Source organism: Pezoporus wallicus, unplaced genomic scaffold (assembly GCF_028554395.1).
Source record: "Pezoporus wallicus isolate ANWC-B61680 ecotype Strahan unplaced genomic scaffold, APGP_CSIRO_Pwel_v1 scaffold_6362, whole genome shotgun sequence".
NCBI lineage: Eukaryota > Metazoa > Chordata > Aves > Psittaciformes > Psittacidae > Pezoporus > Pezoporus wallicus.
Window position 1 is genome coordinate 9,706,308 of NW_026637663.1, and position 13,318 is coordinate 9,719,625.

Sequence of the window (13,318 nt, forward strand, 5' to 3'; positions counted from 1 at the left end):
AAAGCTGATCTGATACATAATAAGATCTTCTCACCTTCTGAGGGTGTGCTAAGGATTTTACCAAATCTTATCAAAGCTCTTTATGGAAGAAACCAATAACCTGAAGAACAGGAGGGGAAAATCTCCATATAGCTGTCTTTTGGGAAGCGCCATTCTAAAGAAGGGATCTCCTGAGCATGCTCTCCCTTTACCGAAGAGACCTCCAGCCCAGGCTAATATCAAAACTGCTAACAGGTTATTATTTATTATCTTGTGTTGATCCTTCCCTAAAATGACAAGTAGATTAAAAGACCGACTTCTGTCTGAAAATGAAGACATGTCAATGCAGCATTATTGCACTGGTTCAACTAAATCTGACCAAAAGAGATTTGATTTTCACATCTTCAAAGTAGGTTGTGGACATAGCAACATCTGCATACAGTGGAGATGGAGCCCCAGCATACCGCAGTAGTGTGGAGCCTGTTAAACCCACCTCCCTTTTATTCAAAACCAGATCAATGAGCCACACCTCTATCAATGAGACAAAAGTTTGTCTAAGTGATCCTACCTATGTCAGCTGCTTCTCAGCTATATCCAGAACCAGAAGCCCTAAGCTAACTTTCAGTTAAGTTTCACTTCCCATGTGATGAACCTTACAAGTCCTCTACATATTAATTGACTTAAAAGCAATAAAAAAGTTCCAGTCTACAATGCACAATTCTTCACTGATAAAAACTAATAAGCTGCTGAGTTTAAACAGCAGCTTAGACTGAGATTTTTTTCAGTCTTATTCAACATCAGAAGCTGAGTCATATATCAGCTTGCACCCATTTGTGTCCAGGTTACTTTCTGAAGTAGAATGAAACAATTGTAGCAATATATTCATTAGAGTTTAAAGAAGTTTGGTGGTTTGTTGTTTTTGTTCTTTTAGTTCAGATACAATTTTTTGGTTGTTTTATTTTTTAGTTCAGATACAATACTTAAAACCAATTTAATTTATAGCCACAAACCCCACTTCTGAAATGAAAAACTCATTCTCACATGCAGTTTTGTTTCTAACTAGTTAATTAAACAAGCAGGTTGGCTACCAGGCCCTACTGCCTGTAAAATTATTTATGAAATCCCAGTCTGCATTTTACAAAGTAGTCGCCTCCATGATCAAAGCAGCTTTGTGAGGCAACAATCCTGGTTTTACTGCATTGGCTCACTTGCAAAAAAAAAGGTGATTAATTTATTTACAACAGGTCTCTCAAAGTTAGACAGGATTTTTACAGCTGCAGAGATGTAAGTAGGAAGGAGATGTCAGCGATGGTTGGGAGCTTTAGTGACTGGCTTTGTGGCAGTACCAGTGGGATAGGAGGCAGAATTTGGCTCTTGCTGATTCAGTAGAATACAATGAAGCTCAGCAACGTCTTCGTTTGCTGGACTGGAAACCATCTGGTAAAGGATGAAGATCTCATGCTAGATTTTAAGGTTCAATTATTTTGACAAATAATGTCTGTGTGATCATTGTGATCTTAATAATAGCACAAATATAGAAGTGATGTAAATGAATTACTGTTTAATCAATGGAATAAAACAAGATGTGTTGTGGTATATATGTAAAACAGCAGGTAAAAAGGGGGTTTGCACTATTATGAAAGTACATTTGAGAAACAGCTCTTTAGAGGTTTCCCAAGAACTTTATGCTTGTTGTTCTTTTCTGGGTTTGCCAGAAAAAACAGTGGAAAGACCAAGTCAAGAAGAAATAACAAACTGTCAGTGAAGTTTTGCTTTGTAAGGATGCTTCCTCTGACTTTATCGCTAGAGGATGTTAACTCACCTTCTTGATTTCTGCTTAAGCATGCCTCCGATTTTCTGTACTAACTGTAAGTATAAGCTGTCAGAATCAAATGTAGCAAAGGGAGATATGAATTAATTATCCCCATCTAACATCAAGTCAGTCTGACTGCCAGTAGTGCAAGTGAATAAATACAAAGTAAAAAACTTCAAACGCTCTTTCTTCTGTAGCCAGCCAGAGAGTTCTCTCAATTTTACAAACCTGCCTAGGAATAAAGTACACTTTGCCAAGGAGTTTACCTTTATATAGTATCTAATAAGTATTCTCCGCAGATCGAACACTTGCAGCATTGTCGCAGCGTTGTTATCAATGATGCTATATCCTTCCAGGATGTACTGGGTTCGTGTTATTTCCCATGTCAGCCATCGGAGGTTAAAGGCTGCATTACATGACAACAAATGAGGCAAGTGCCCCGGCTTACAACAGCAGCAGCCTTCATTGTCTTCATCTCCTTCTGTTATAGCTTCCACTTCTCTCTGCTGGCAATATGTCCCTTGGCAGTGAGAAAAAGAGAGTATGCTGCCAGTTATTGGGGGAGGAGGAAACAAAGGACTTCTTCCAAGCTGAAAAAGTACAACTGAAGGCTCTATGAATTTAGCAAATCTAATAGAAAGAGCTATGTCAAGATATTAGATGTGCCAATTGATCTGTGAGCAGTAGCAAATAAAGAGCTGTATATTATTTATTTACTATCACCTACAAAAGCCAAAGGGCCTGATCTAATGTTCTAGGTGTTCAGTTCTGATCTGAGCTAAACTACAGAGCACAGCTTCTGCCTTAATAGAATCTCACCAGTAATCAACGCTCAAGAATCCTGCTCCATCAGGCACATTAAGAAAATTGACCCAAGTCTCAGTCTGCTTCTTCAAGTAACGTACAGGATGCAAACAAAGATTTTGCAGTGTGCCAGAGCACTTGTAAAATCTGGGGTTTAGCAAACTAATTTGGAAAGCAGGTTCCAAAAATAACATCCACCCTCTCCCACTAGAGTAAAAGCTACTCCAGATCAAACATCTCTAATGAATAGCACTAGTGTTAGTATATCATGAAGACAGAGCAGCTTTTTAATTAGCCTATTACACAGGCTTTACATCAAAATAGAGTAAATCTTTCTGAAAAAGAGATGTTAACTGAAAAAAAAGTCCTGAGGCAGATGCAGAAACCACAGATCTGCATTTCTAGCCTGTGCTGTGCACACTAGATGGTCAAGCTGAGCCCTTCAGGATTTGAAGTCTATGAACGCGGTGTCTACACCATGTAGAGCACTGCAAATCAGAACCAAGGTGGACACCTGCGCAACCTCCCACACTCCCCTGTTCTCTAAATATGTGGGTTCTGTGTTCTTGACGTATGGGTCTTTTAAATTTACTTTCTGTGGGCTGTTGCAGAAGTTATTCTCCACTGAATTTATACATAAACCATCTTTCAAGGCCATTCCTATGATGCAAGTTGCACATAAATCTCACACTGGACTTCTGCCAAAGTTTCAGTATCACCCCACAAGAGAGCTGGCTCCATCAGCTTCCAAATGGTCTCAAGAGGAGAAGAAAGTGCTAGACAGTGTGCTGCAGTTCAACAGCTATGAACCCCCCACCAGGCCCAACATACCTGTTCTGTTGTGTCACTGTAAATGGGAGAATAATTCGGTTATATTCATCATCTGAATGTTGGACCAAGAAAGAACAGTGCCAGCTCCAATTGCCTGCAGTTTGCCAGCACCCTGAAAGAAAGCCTGGAGCAAGGCAGCATCCCAAACGCAGCTTTCTGTGGAGCGTGATGACAGCCCTTGACTGTCTACCCGGGTCCCATTACAACTGTCTGGTCAACAATCTGTGGACTTTACGTTTGTACCAATTGAAGTAGTACTCAGCATATACCTTTCTCGGGACTAAGAAAGCCTTTTAAAATATAACTAAATATGTTGAAGTATTGGTTATCACTTTCTCTTTTTTGTCTGTACACTTTCTAAAATGTATCGACATCAAGCAAAAACATACAAGAAAAAAAGAAGAACAGAAAGATCTGAAGGTAATGTGTGAGAAAATACAGGATTGTAGCCCTAAGAAATGCGGGGGGAAAAGATCCAGTATATTCCAGTGTTCTCCGTCCAGTTTTCTGAGTGAAAATTTATACTGTGTATGCAGTGCTGTTCACACACTGATGCATATTCCTCCTTGGACTTGGACAATATTGCAAATTATTAAATGCCTTCAACTCACTCAAATATAAACATCTTTACTTTTGACATCACCACAAAGTACAAAACGTGACCTATCAAGCTGACATTCCCAGTTGGTCTGGACATGAACTGGACTGCTTCTGCTACGTATTTCACAGATTTCTACATGAATTAGCACTTACTGCTCAACAACAAACAAGCAGCAACTGCTCTGGGTCAGTGGATGCTTTGCTGAAGTCAAGTCAAAATACATCGTACTCAAACAGGGAAAGGCATATTCCTTTGTATGCAGCTCAGAAAGAGGAAAATGACTGTTCCATGCTGGTGCTGTTACTATTGCTGTTATGTTTATTTTTGAAAGCTTAAAGGTCTCTCAGTATGAAACTGAATTTAACAGAAGATACAACTTTGTCACAGGTTCTAAATTAAGTATTGCCAAATGTTTATAAGTGATGAAAAACACAAGCCTAATAAACAGTTGCCACTGAAGGCCTTCCAGCTAAGGGAATTAGAGCTGGCTTTGCTCAGACTACGTAACTCTAGTCTTAAATCAATCTTTTCTTCTTTTGGCATGGAAATATAGCATTTCATTCCTACAGGATGCTGGTTGTTTCTGTGTGCTCTGTCTTATCTCTATTAATAAATACCAAATACTATTACTGCAGATTCTGTAATTATTAGTTTTCTTAAGCCACATATTTTGCAAAATATGGGGCCTAATGAGACTGGCAAGCAAATAATAAGTGAATTTAAGAGACCCTCAGTGTTTGAGGGAAGCTGTCATCACATGCATAGCAAACAGAAGAAGATGCTAGAACAATTACCTGCATTCTCGGCTAATTCAACAGGTAAAAATGTCTGCAACTCATCTTTGCTAGGTAATTTTAATGAACTAAAGTTAAAATCATATTGCAGTGGGCACAATCGATGTTGAACGTGGCAAGCATTCTAACTGGGACTGTGTTATTACAAAAGCTTTGAGAACCAACCAAAGGAGCTCATGTGGTCATTTTGCAGATTTATTCCAAAGCATGAAATTAGGGCTGTGGTCTTCAACATCTGGCAAACAGGCACTAACTTAACAAAAGTTGTTTGATGGACTTGGGTACTACCACCTTGGGGATTCAGCGTCTTGACAGCTTGCACAGCCTTTGGGGTATCCCTGTTAAGTTTAAAGGTGTAACCTGAACCATGGCCAGTGCTCTGACAAGACACCAAATCCCTATCCCTGTCATCATGCTGCTGATAAGCATTTCCAAGTGACATCTAGTAAAAGGACTCAAGTCTGCAACGACAAAATGCACGCTTGATGCTCAAGTACATGTTGGTTCCCTCCCAATTCTTGCAGTCTAGAAAGACTGCCAGTAACATTCATCTTTAATTGAGCCTTACTTTAATTCATAACACACTGGCTGGATTTCAGTGCCACAGACTTGCATATTACTGAGAAATTTCATTTTACCAGTGCCTGCATCAGTCCTTTTTGGTCCGTTATGCTAGACACTGGTACTGCAGACACTAAGAGCATGTGCTCAGCTTTATGCATTGAGCCAAAAGATATAAGTCACAATAAGTGATGTTAAGCATTTGTGTATATCATTTACAGAAGGATGACTCTAAACTTTTATGCATATGTTGTAAGTTGATGATTTCAATTACAATTTTTATATTGCTTCTCAAAAAATTATCAAGTTCAAGCAACTCTGGCAGAATTATTCATCAAAACCAAAAAGCAGGGAGCGGAACATGCACTTCAGTTCTGCAATATAATTAACTGTAGTACCATTAAATATTAAAATATAGGAAAATGTTTTCACTGCTAATTAGTCATCCTAAAATCTGAGGGAAAACATTTTTTTACATTTATTTCTGCAGTAGAAAGAAAACAAGCTCTTCCACTTCACTCAAACTTAGTGATTCACTGTGACCCTTGTGAGTACAGAGACCGATTCATTTGTAAGATATCTAACACTGGAGGGGTGCCAAAAACCCATCAATGCAAAAACATGTGCCAGTTGAACAAAGCAAGGTCAATCTATGTGAGCTCAAGAGAAAATCAGGGTGAGAACTTGGAGCTTTTTCTATTTTCCTGACACATCAGGATTTGAGGACTGACTTGTGCAGAGCCAGAATGAGCTGACCTAAATGGAAATGAGAAAATTGAAACTATAGACTGCAATCTCACTTCAAGAGGATACATGAAATAAACCTAAATTAATGACCCAACCTTCTAAAATTTAAGGCTGAAATCATAGGGTGCTTTTGAATTCAATTTTGAAAATTCAGTGAGTGAAAGGAAAAGCATACTTCTAGAAGCTATTTTAACTTTCACAAAACACTATAGTTTACCAGCACATCCAGAATGGGAACTAATTATTTTGACTAAGGTAGCAATAGGCTGAGCACTAAGGATCACTGACAATCATAAACAAGTAGGGTACAAATGTATATAGAAAGGGCTCATAGGATTAAAGAACTGACCCCACCCCACAGATGTTAAAAAGATCATAAATCACTCTCCTCCACACGAGTATTTTAGAAATACATGCATTACAGTGGAAATATCTGACTCTGCTCCACCAAGTTCTGCTGCAAATCCGAGTAGTCCCAAATTCTGACAGATAAGGCTCTTTCTCACCCAACACTTCTCTGCTCAGGCTAGCAACCTAATAATCAGTAAATTATCACCCGGAAGAAGCACGAAAAGCATAATTACAGCCATTGAAAGGACATCCTCTCCTGAAACAAGCAACAAAGAACAACAAGAAACACAGAACAACAAATACTTCAAAGAGGAGCAAACAGTTCCCAAATGGAAACTCATGAACCCCAGAACTGGACACAATCTGGAAACCAGCAACAGTTTTGGCTCCTTCCTTGTGGAATTGGGATTAAGAAGAGTAGTTTACAGGCTCTGATAGTTTCAGGTTGTTTCAAACAAATATCTCAGAAATTAAAAACCAGTATCAATTTCTCAAAAGATCAAAGCTGTTAGTTATAAAACTGTGCTTCGGTTTTCAGCTCCTTCAGGTGCTTGGATGCCTGAAAAATAGTCTGTTTTTTTAAACCAGATCAGTTGCTCTACTAACAGGCATCCCCTCTCCTCAGAAATCTTCCATTTTCTTGGTCCACAGGGGCACATTATGGAAGCCCAGGCAGAAGAAAGAATTCTCTAAGGATGTTGATTGTTAAACTTGCAGGTACCAAATACCATGAAAACCTTTCACGTCACCTATTCCGGAGTGCAAAGCAAGATGCAGCATCCTATTTCTGGCAAAAACGTTTTCCCAATGAAAAGGTTGCAGTGCGTCTAACAACATTTTCCTTCCTTCCAAAACTCTTCGCCATTGTACCCATATACACATATAACATTTTGGAAGGGAGGAAAGTGAAAAAAAATATCAAATATTTAGTCTACTCTGTGTTACAGAAACTATTCTAAGGCTATTTGAAATTCCTAAGTGGCTTCTACTGTTAGAGCATCATTACACATCTAGAAAGATTACCTGCATACAACAAATTCTCTTCCTTGTTCCATGCCAATTCTCCCAATTAAATCACCAAGATTAAAGAAAACCCTCTGTACTCTTTCTGTTCTTGCCTCTAATACTGGCAAGCATTGCGTCCCTCAGCCTTTGTTATTTCCCATGAACAATCTATTTTTTGGGTTTTAACCTTCTCTCCAAAGAGATGTGTTAAAAATAGCAGCTTTCCCTTGAAATCCTTGTAATTTATCAATACCTTTTGGTCTGGTGCACACACTGAACATACCTCAAGTGTGGTTTTAGGGAAGACATGAAGGTGGGTACTTCTATTTTCCAACAGCAAGAATTCACTTGTAAAAGCAAAAAGTAAAGTTGCAACCACTTTTAAAACAAATAATTCTTCTTGCTAGCACTACAGAGCCTTCAGACAGGAAAATAAAACACCAATAAATATTCCTTATGCTGGTAATGTACTTGTTATTGTAAAAAATCATGCAGCATACACATACGCTGCAGAAATGAGTAACTGTCCATATTTCTTAGACATCAGTACTGTGCCTGAAGCATATACCCTAAACTGGCTGTGTTCATACACCATTTTGCGTGGGAAATAAGTTTGCTAACACAGAGAAAGCCCCACAGGCAATCCAACCCTGCTGTCACAGCTGCCTTTACTACGTACAATTACATCTGTGTCTGCTCTGTGCTTCTTTCCTTGATTCATCTAATGAAGCTCCAATTGAAGCATGAATATTGCATGTGCAACATGCAGTAACAAAAAGTCACAGTAGATATTTAGAAGTTAATTACATGATAGAAGAATACTGGGCATGATAGAGGAAAGGTCTCCTCAATATTTCAGCACTGCCATTCATACATGGTTTCTGCACATGTGTAATGCCTAAGGAGATATTCTCCAAAATACACCTTATAGAGGCACAGACTAGACAGAAAATTTTTTTAAGTCTTCCTTGTTCTACAGTGAACTAGATATTTTGACATTCTTTCTTCTTGTTCCCTGGTTGTGGGTTTTCCCTTTTCTTCCTTTCAAATTAAATGATACATCATGTATTTCTTCTGGCAGGCTGCTTTTAGCATACTGCTGTGGTCTAACACAGACAGTAGAGTTAAGTTACTGAAAGGCTTGATTCCCCAAAACCAACGTGCAGCTACTTGAAAGTTTTCACTGGATCTGAGCTCATTACTACACTCTCTTCATTTTCAATAAAGGAGGAGTTGAGTTGGGTGTCTCCTCTCAGTGCCTGGAGGTATTGAGCCTCCCCCCTGCTTGACACACAGGATGAATGACACGACGGAGGCTCATCACCTCTCTGCCTGTAGAAAGGGAGAATGAAGAACTAATTCATGCAAAGTGCTTAAATTGAACAGGACTAAAGAAGGATGAGAGGAATCCAAGCTTTGCTGACTTCCTTCTGTCAGCCTGTATCTTTTTGCTCTGCCTGCAGGGTTTCGGAGGGGGCAGTGGTGGTGGTGGTGGTGCTGTTCATTTAAAATCTGAGTCAAATACTTCTATTACATACAGTTAGAAAGACATCTGGATCAGTCATTTATAATGCCAATTCCCAATTAGGCTGGCCTGCAAACTGAGGAGGCAGTACCTCCTGCTGCCAGTACACTTAAATCAGAAGACTCTATGACCCCTTCTTCAGCCACTACTGTGGCAGTATTGCTAGCACAGCTTTTCAGCTAACACAGTGAGAAACACCCATAGGAAAATCCAGAGCTCCACAATGCAGATATTTTTTTTTGGTTTACTCACAAACAGAACACAGTCACAGGCACAGAGAACACTGTTGTGATTCACTCATTTCCAAAGCAAACACAGACTTCCTATTTAAGGAAGAGCAGATTTTTAGGGCCCTCAATTAAAATTACTTGTTTAAAACTGAAGTCAAGCAGCCAAAGCTCAGAAATTACAGATTTCAAGTTCCTCCTCTGGCCCTTTTTTCCCCTCTCTGTGGGAAACCATTCTGCACAATGAAAAGGAATCAAGGTCCTATACGAAAAGCAGTGCCTGACCGGATGACTAAAAATAAGAACGTAAGATGCCCAAAGCAGGGGAAATAAGCATAGCGCTTAACAACTCCCTCTTGACTTTGCAAACTACCAGGTTTTTCCAGGGCAGTTGCATACTCTCTTCCCACTTGTGCAGAAAAACACCCTACTCTATTCAGCTGTACCCCACACCAGCTATTTGCAAGATATGCAGTGGGGAAGAATGTGCCTGGTCTGTGCAGGAGCTAGCTCTTGCTACTGCGTGGGCACAGCCTACTCTAACTACCTGCCCCTGCAGGCAGCGATCCCACTCAAAGGAAGGAACATAGAAAACCTGCCAAGGAAGAGTTTCAGCTCAATCTCAGCTTCCTTGGGACAGCCTAGTGCAGCCAGCAAACATGTTGGATCTATTCACAAAGTGAAACAGCTACAGTACTAACACTGAACAGCATTAGATAACCTGCATGGAAAGGTCAATTTTCAGACCCATTTAATTACTTAAACTTTGATTTAAGGGAATCCAGAGATGCCTTGATTGCAATTTTTGAACTTTGCTCTCTGATCAAAATGCAAAATGGCACTCGCCCGGTAATGAACCATACTGGCTCAGAGTCAGACCAAGTTCTTCCCAAACCACTTTGCATTAGAACTATACCACTTTAACAACAAAACTAGTTGTTCACCATTCAACTTCCAGTTCACTCAACCCATCTGCTAGGCTTTTTATCCAGCTAACACATGGTTTGAGGATCCTCTCATGTTTTTTCATCTCTGTTTCCAAGATTTACTTTTCTGGATCTATCTGGGGATGGTGATGATGGATAGGGACCCAGAAGTAGGTAGCAACTGCATAGAGGAGAAAAAAAGTTCACGAAAGTCATGTAATTTCATTATAAAAATGAGATTTCTTTCTTCTGTGTGTTTCAGATCCTACCGTGAACTTAACACAAAAGAATGAACAGCAAGAATAATTTTCTAAAATTAGAATGCAAGTTAATGGAAACATAAATGCTCCTGCTTACCCCAAATCCCAACAAACCTGAACAAACTGTCAACAGTGTCCAAGGTACAACTCTTCTTTAACATGCATAAATCCCTCCTTAAAGTCACTTTTCAGATCTGCAGAAACGAATGAACTATTTTTTTTATTTCAGAGTTTCCATTAGGAATTATGGCTGTGAGCAACAGAAGAGGAACCAGAAGGGACAGGCGGACTAAAAATGTCTTCAGGAAAAAAAGAAAAAAGCAATTATCTCTGAGATTTACTGGCCTGTGAAACCAGCGGTACTGTGACCAAGAGATTTGTACTGCTGCAGTATTTAACTGTTCTTGCAGAACAATATAAATCTGCATTTGTCTGGCCTGGATTTGAAAGAAGTAATAGCAAATTCCAAATCTATCCAAAATAAGCTTTTAATTTACTTCCTTTAAGTACCCGTGGACTCTATATGGTACTTAACCTAAGCACTTCTCTCTGACACAGCAGCAGCACAGCTCACCTTGTAGGCACACAAGAAGATAATACTTTCACAGATGTCTTTGAAGTTGAAGAAAGCCACAAATCCACACATATATCATCATCATTATAAACAAGAAATTACGAGGCTAATAAAGAAATGATTTCTCTTTCCAGTTGCTTTTTCTTATAACCTGCCTTTTTATCGAACACGTATCTCTTCAGATACTACAATACCAAGCTGTTTCAGGTTACTGTTTTCTACATACCATTTCTTAAGACACAGGAGTGTGATCTTCATCCCCACCATAGAAGAAGGAAAATGAACACTGAGCATTTACTGAATTTCATTTACTGAAAATGAACACTGAGCATTACCTGTTCAACATCCTACAGGGAGCCTGTCATAGAGTCAAGATTTGAGCCCACACGTTATTTCCTCGTCTAATCCTCCTACACCTCAGTGCATTCAAAGAGGCAGTCTGTATCCTATTTTCTCATACTTAATCTTGTTGAAAAGTCGCCTTGATTATACACTCCTCTACACACTGCCCATTGGTTGCTCAGCCATGGAGACTGGAAAACTGTTTATTCTGGGATTTCAAAACTCCCGTCACCTGCAATTGCAAAGTGTTATCTCTGAAGGTTACAAATGTAAGTGGCAAACCCAGGAAGCAACATGTGTAGCATGAGCAAAATTTACAAGCTGTTTAAAAGTTTTGTGGGTTTACTTTCATTTTAGTTCCTACTCCAGGGACAGCAACAGACAAAAAGGAAGGAGTATGACACTATGAGCAACTGGCCTCGCAAAAGCCACACCACCAAGGACAGGGACACAACTGCCATTCCTTAAAAGAGAAGTGTCCTAACAGAGGAATATACCAAGCAGGAACAAAGTAAGGTCACTTCAACTGAAGTCAGCACTTTCTAAATAATAGAAATATGAAACCCTGATTGACTTGCCTGTGTTCTCCTCTTTTGCTGTGACAGAGACCATCTCAGCACCAGCATCTTCCATGATCTGACACAGGTGGCTTTCCATGGGAGGTGTCTAATGATATTTAGGTTTTTTTCCAAGACAAGTTTTGGGTGGTTGATCAAATTTAAGAATAACTTAATTTTTCAAAGAAATAATCTGAAAACATAACTAATCATAACCTAAAAGATCTGTGAACCAAGCAAATAACTCAGTGTGCCTCCTTTCTGAAAGTCTTATGATATTGCAGAACATGACTCCAAATTTCTGAACATCTAGGCTTCAAAACATTGTTATTCAGACCATAATACAAAGAAGTACAGAGCTTTTAGACAAACAGACAAGTATTTGTTAAAAGAGAGAGAGAAAGGTCCTTAAACTCTAAGTCCTGCTATAGAGGTTGTGAGAGATGAAAAGGTCAGACAGGGCTTGTTGCTGGTTTCGCTGTTATTTAAATCATCAAGGTTCCTTACCTCGAAATTCCAGCCCTCTGAGCTGAAAGGTGACAAGGCCATTTCCAATTTCAATCAAGTGCACAAAGGCATTTAAATAATCCGATGCCAGAATAAAACAGTCTCCTGTGCTGTAGTTTCCCCAGCGGCCCAGAATCAAATCTCCACAAAGAGACTCCTGCAGAGATCTTGTCAGATGCTCATAAAAAATGGAGTTGAGATTATTGTCATCATTTCCTGCAACCAGAGCAGCACACATTTGTAAAGAAGAACATTTATAGTACACTGAGCCATTCTGCATAAAATCCCACATTCCTTGTCCTATCACTATAGTCCCTAACAAAGAGTCCCTCTCCAGCATCCCTATAGGCCCCCTTCAGATACAGGAAGGCTGCTATGAGGTCTCCACGCAGCCTTCTCTTCTCCAGGCTGAACAGCCCCAACTTTCTCAGCCTGTCTTCATACAGGAGGTGCTCCAGTCCCCTGATCGTCCTCGTGGCCCTTCTCTGGACTTGTTCCAACAGTTCCATGTCCTTTTTATGCTGAGGACACCAGAACTGCACACAATACTCCAGGTGAGGTCTCACAAGAGCAGAGTAGAGGGGCAGGATCACCTCCTTAAACAGGGGAAGTTTAGATTGGATATAAGGAGGAAATTCTTTCCTGTTAGGGCGGTGAGGCATTGGAATGGGTTGCCCAGGGAGGTTGTGAATGCTCCATCCCTGGTGGTGTTCAAGACCAGGTTGGATGAGGCCTTGGGTGATATGGTTTAGCATAAGGTCTCCCTGCCCACGGCAGGGGGGTTGGAACTTGATGATCTTAAGGTCCTTTCCAACCCTAACTATTCTATGATTCTATGATTCTTTTTTGTTCTGCATAAAGCTTCTTCTTCTAGCTGGGTATTTTCCTCAGACTTTATAGAATCTGTATTTCCC

At 39.8% G+C, this 13,318-nt stretch overlaps 1 protein-coding gene across 1 annotated transcript in view; it reads right to left on the minus strand.

The window, feature by feature from the left end:
• The window catches only part of PCNX2 (pecanex 2), a 151,856-nt gene that overhangs the window by 24,076 nt on the left and 114,462 nt on the right, over positions 1 to 13,318 (minus strand). The window contains exons 25-26 of the mRNA XM_057407050.1: positions 12,405 to 12,620; positions 2,059 to 2,312 (exon numbers count right to left, since the gene is read on the minus strand). Coding sequence (XP_057263033.1) covers positions 2,059 to 2,312; positions 12,405 to 12,620 — 470 coding nt within the window. The remainder of the gene's footprint in view (positions 1 to 2,058; positions 2,313 to 12,404; positions 12,621 to 13,318) is intronic.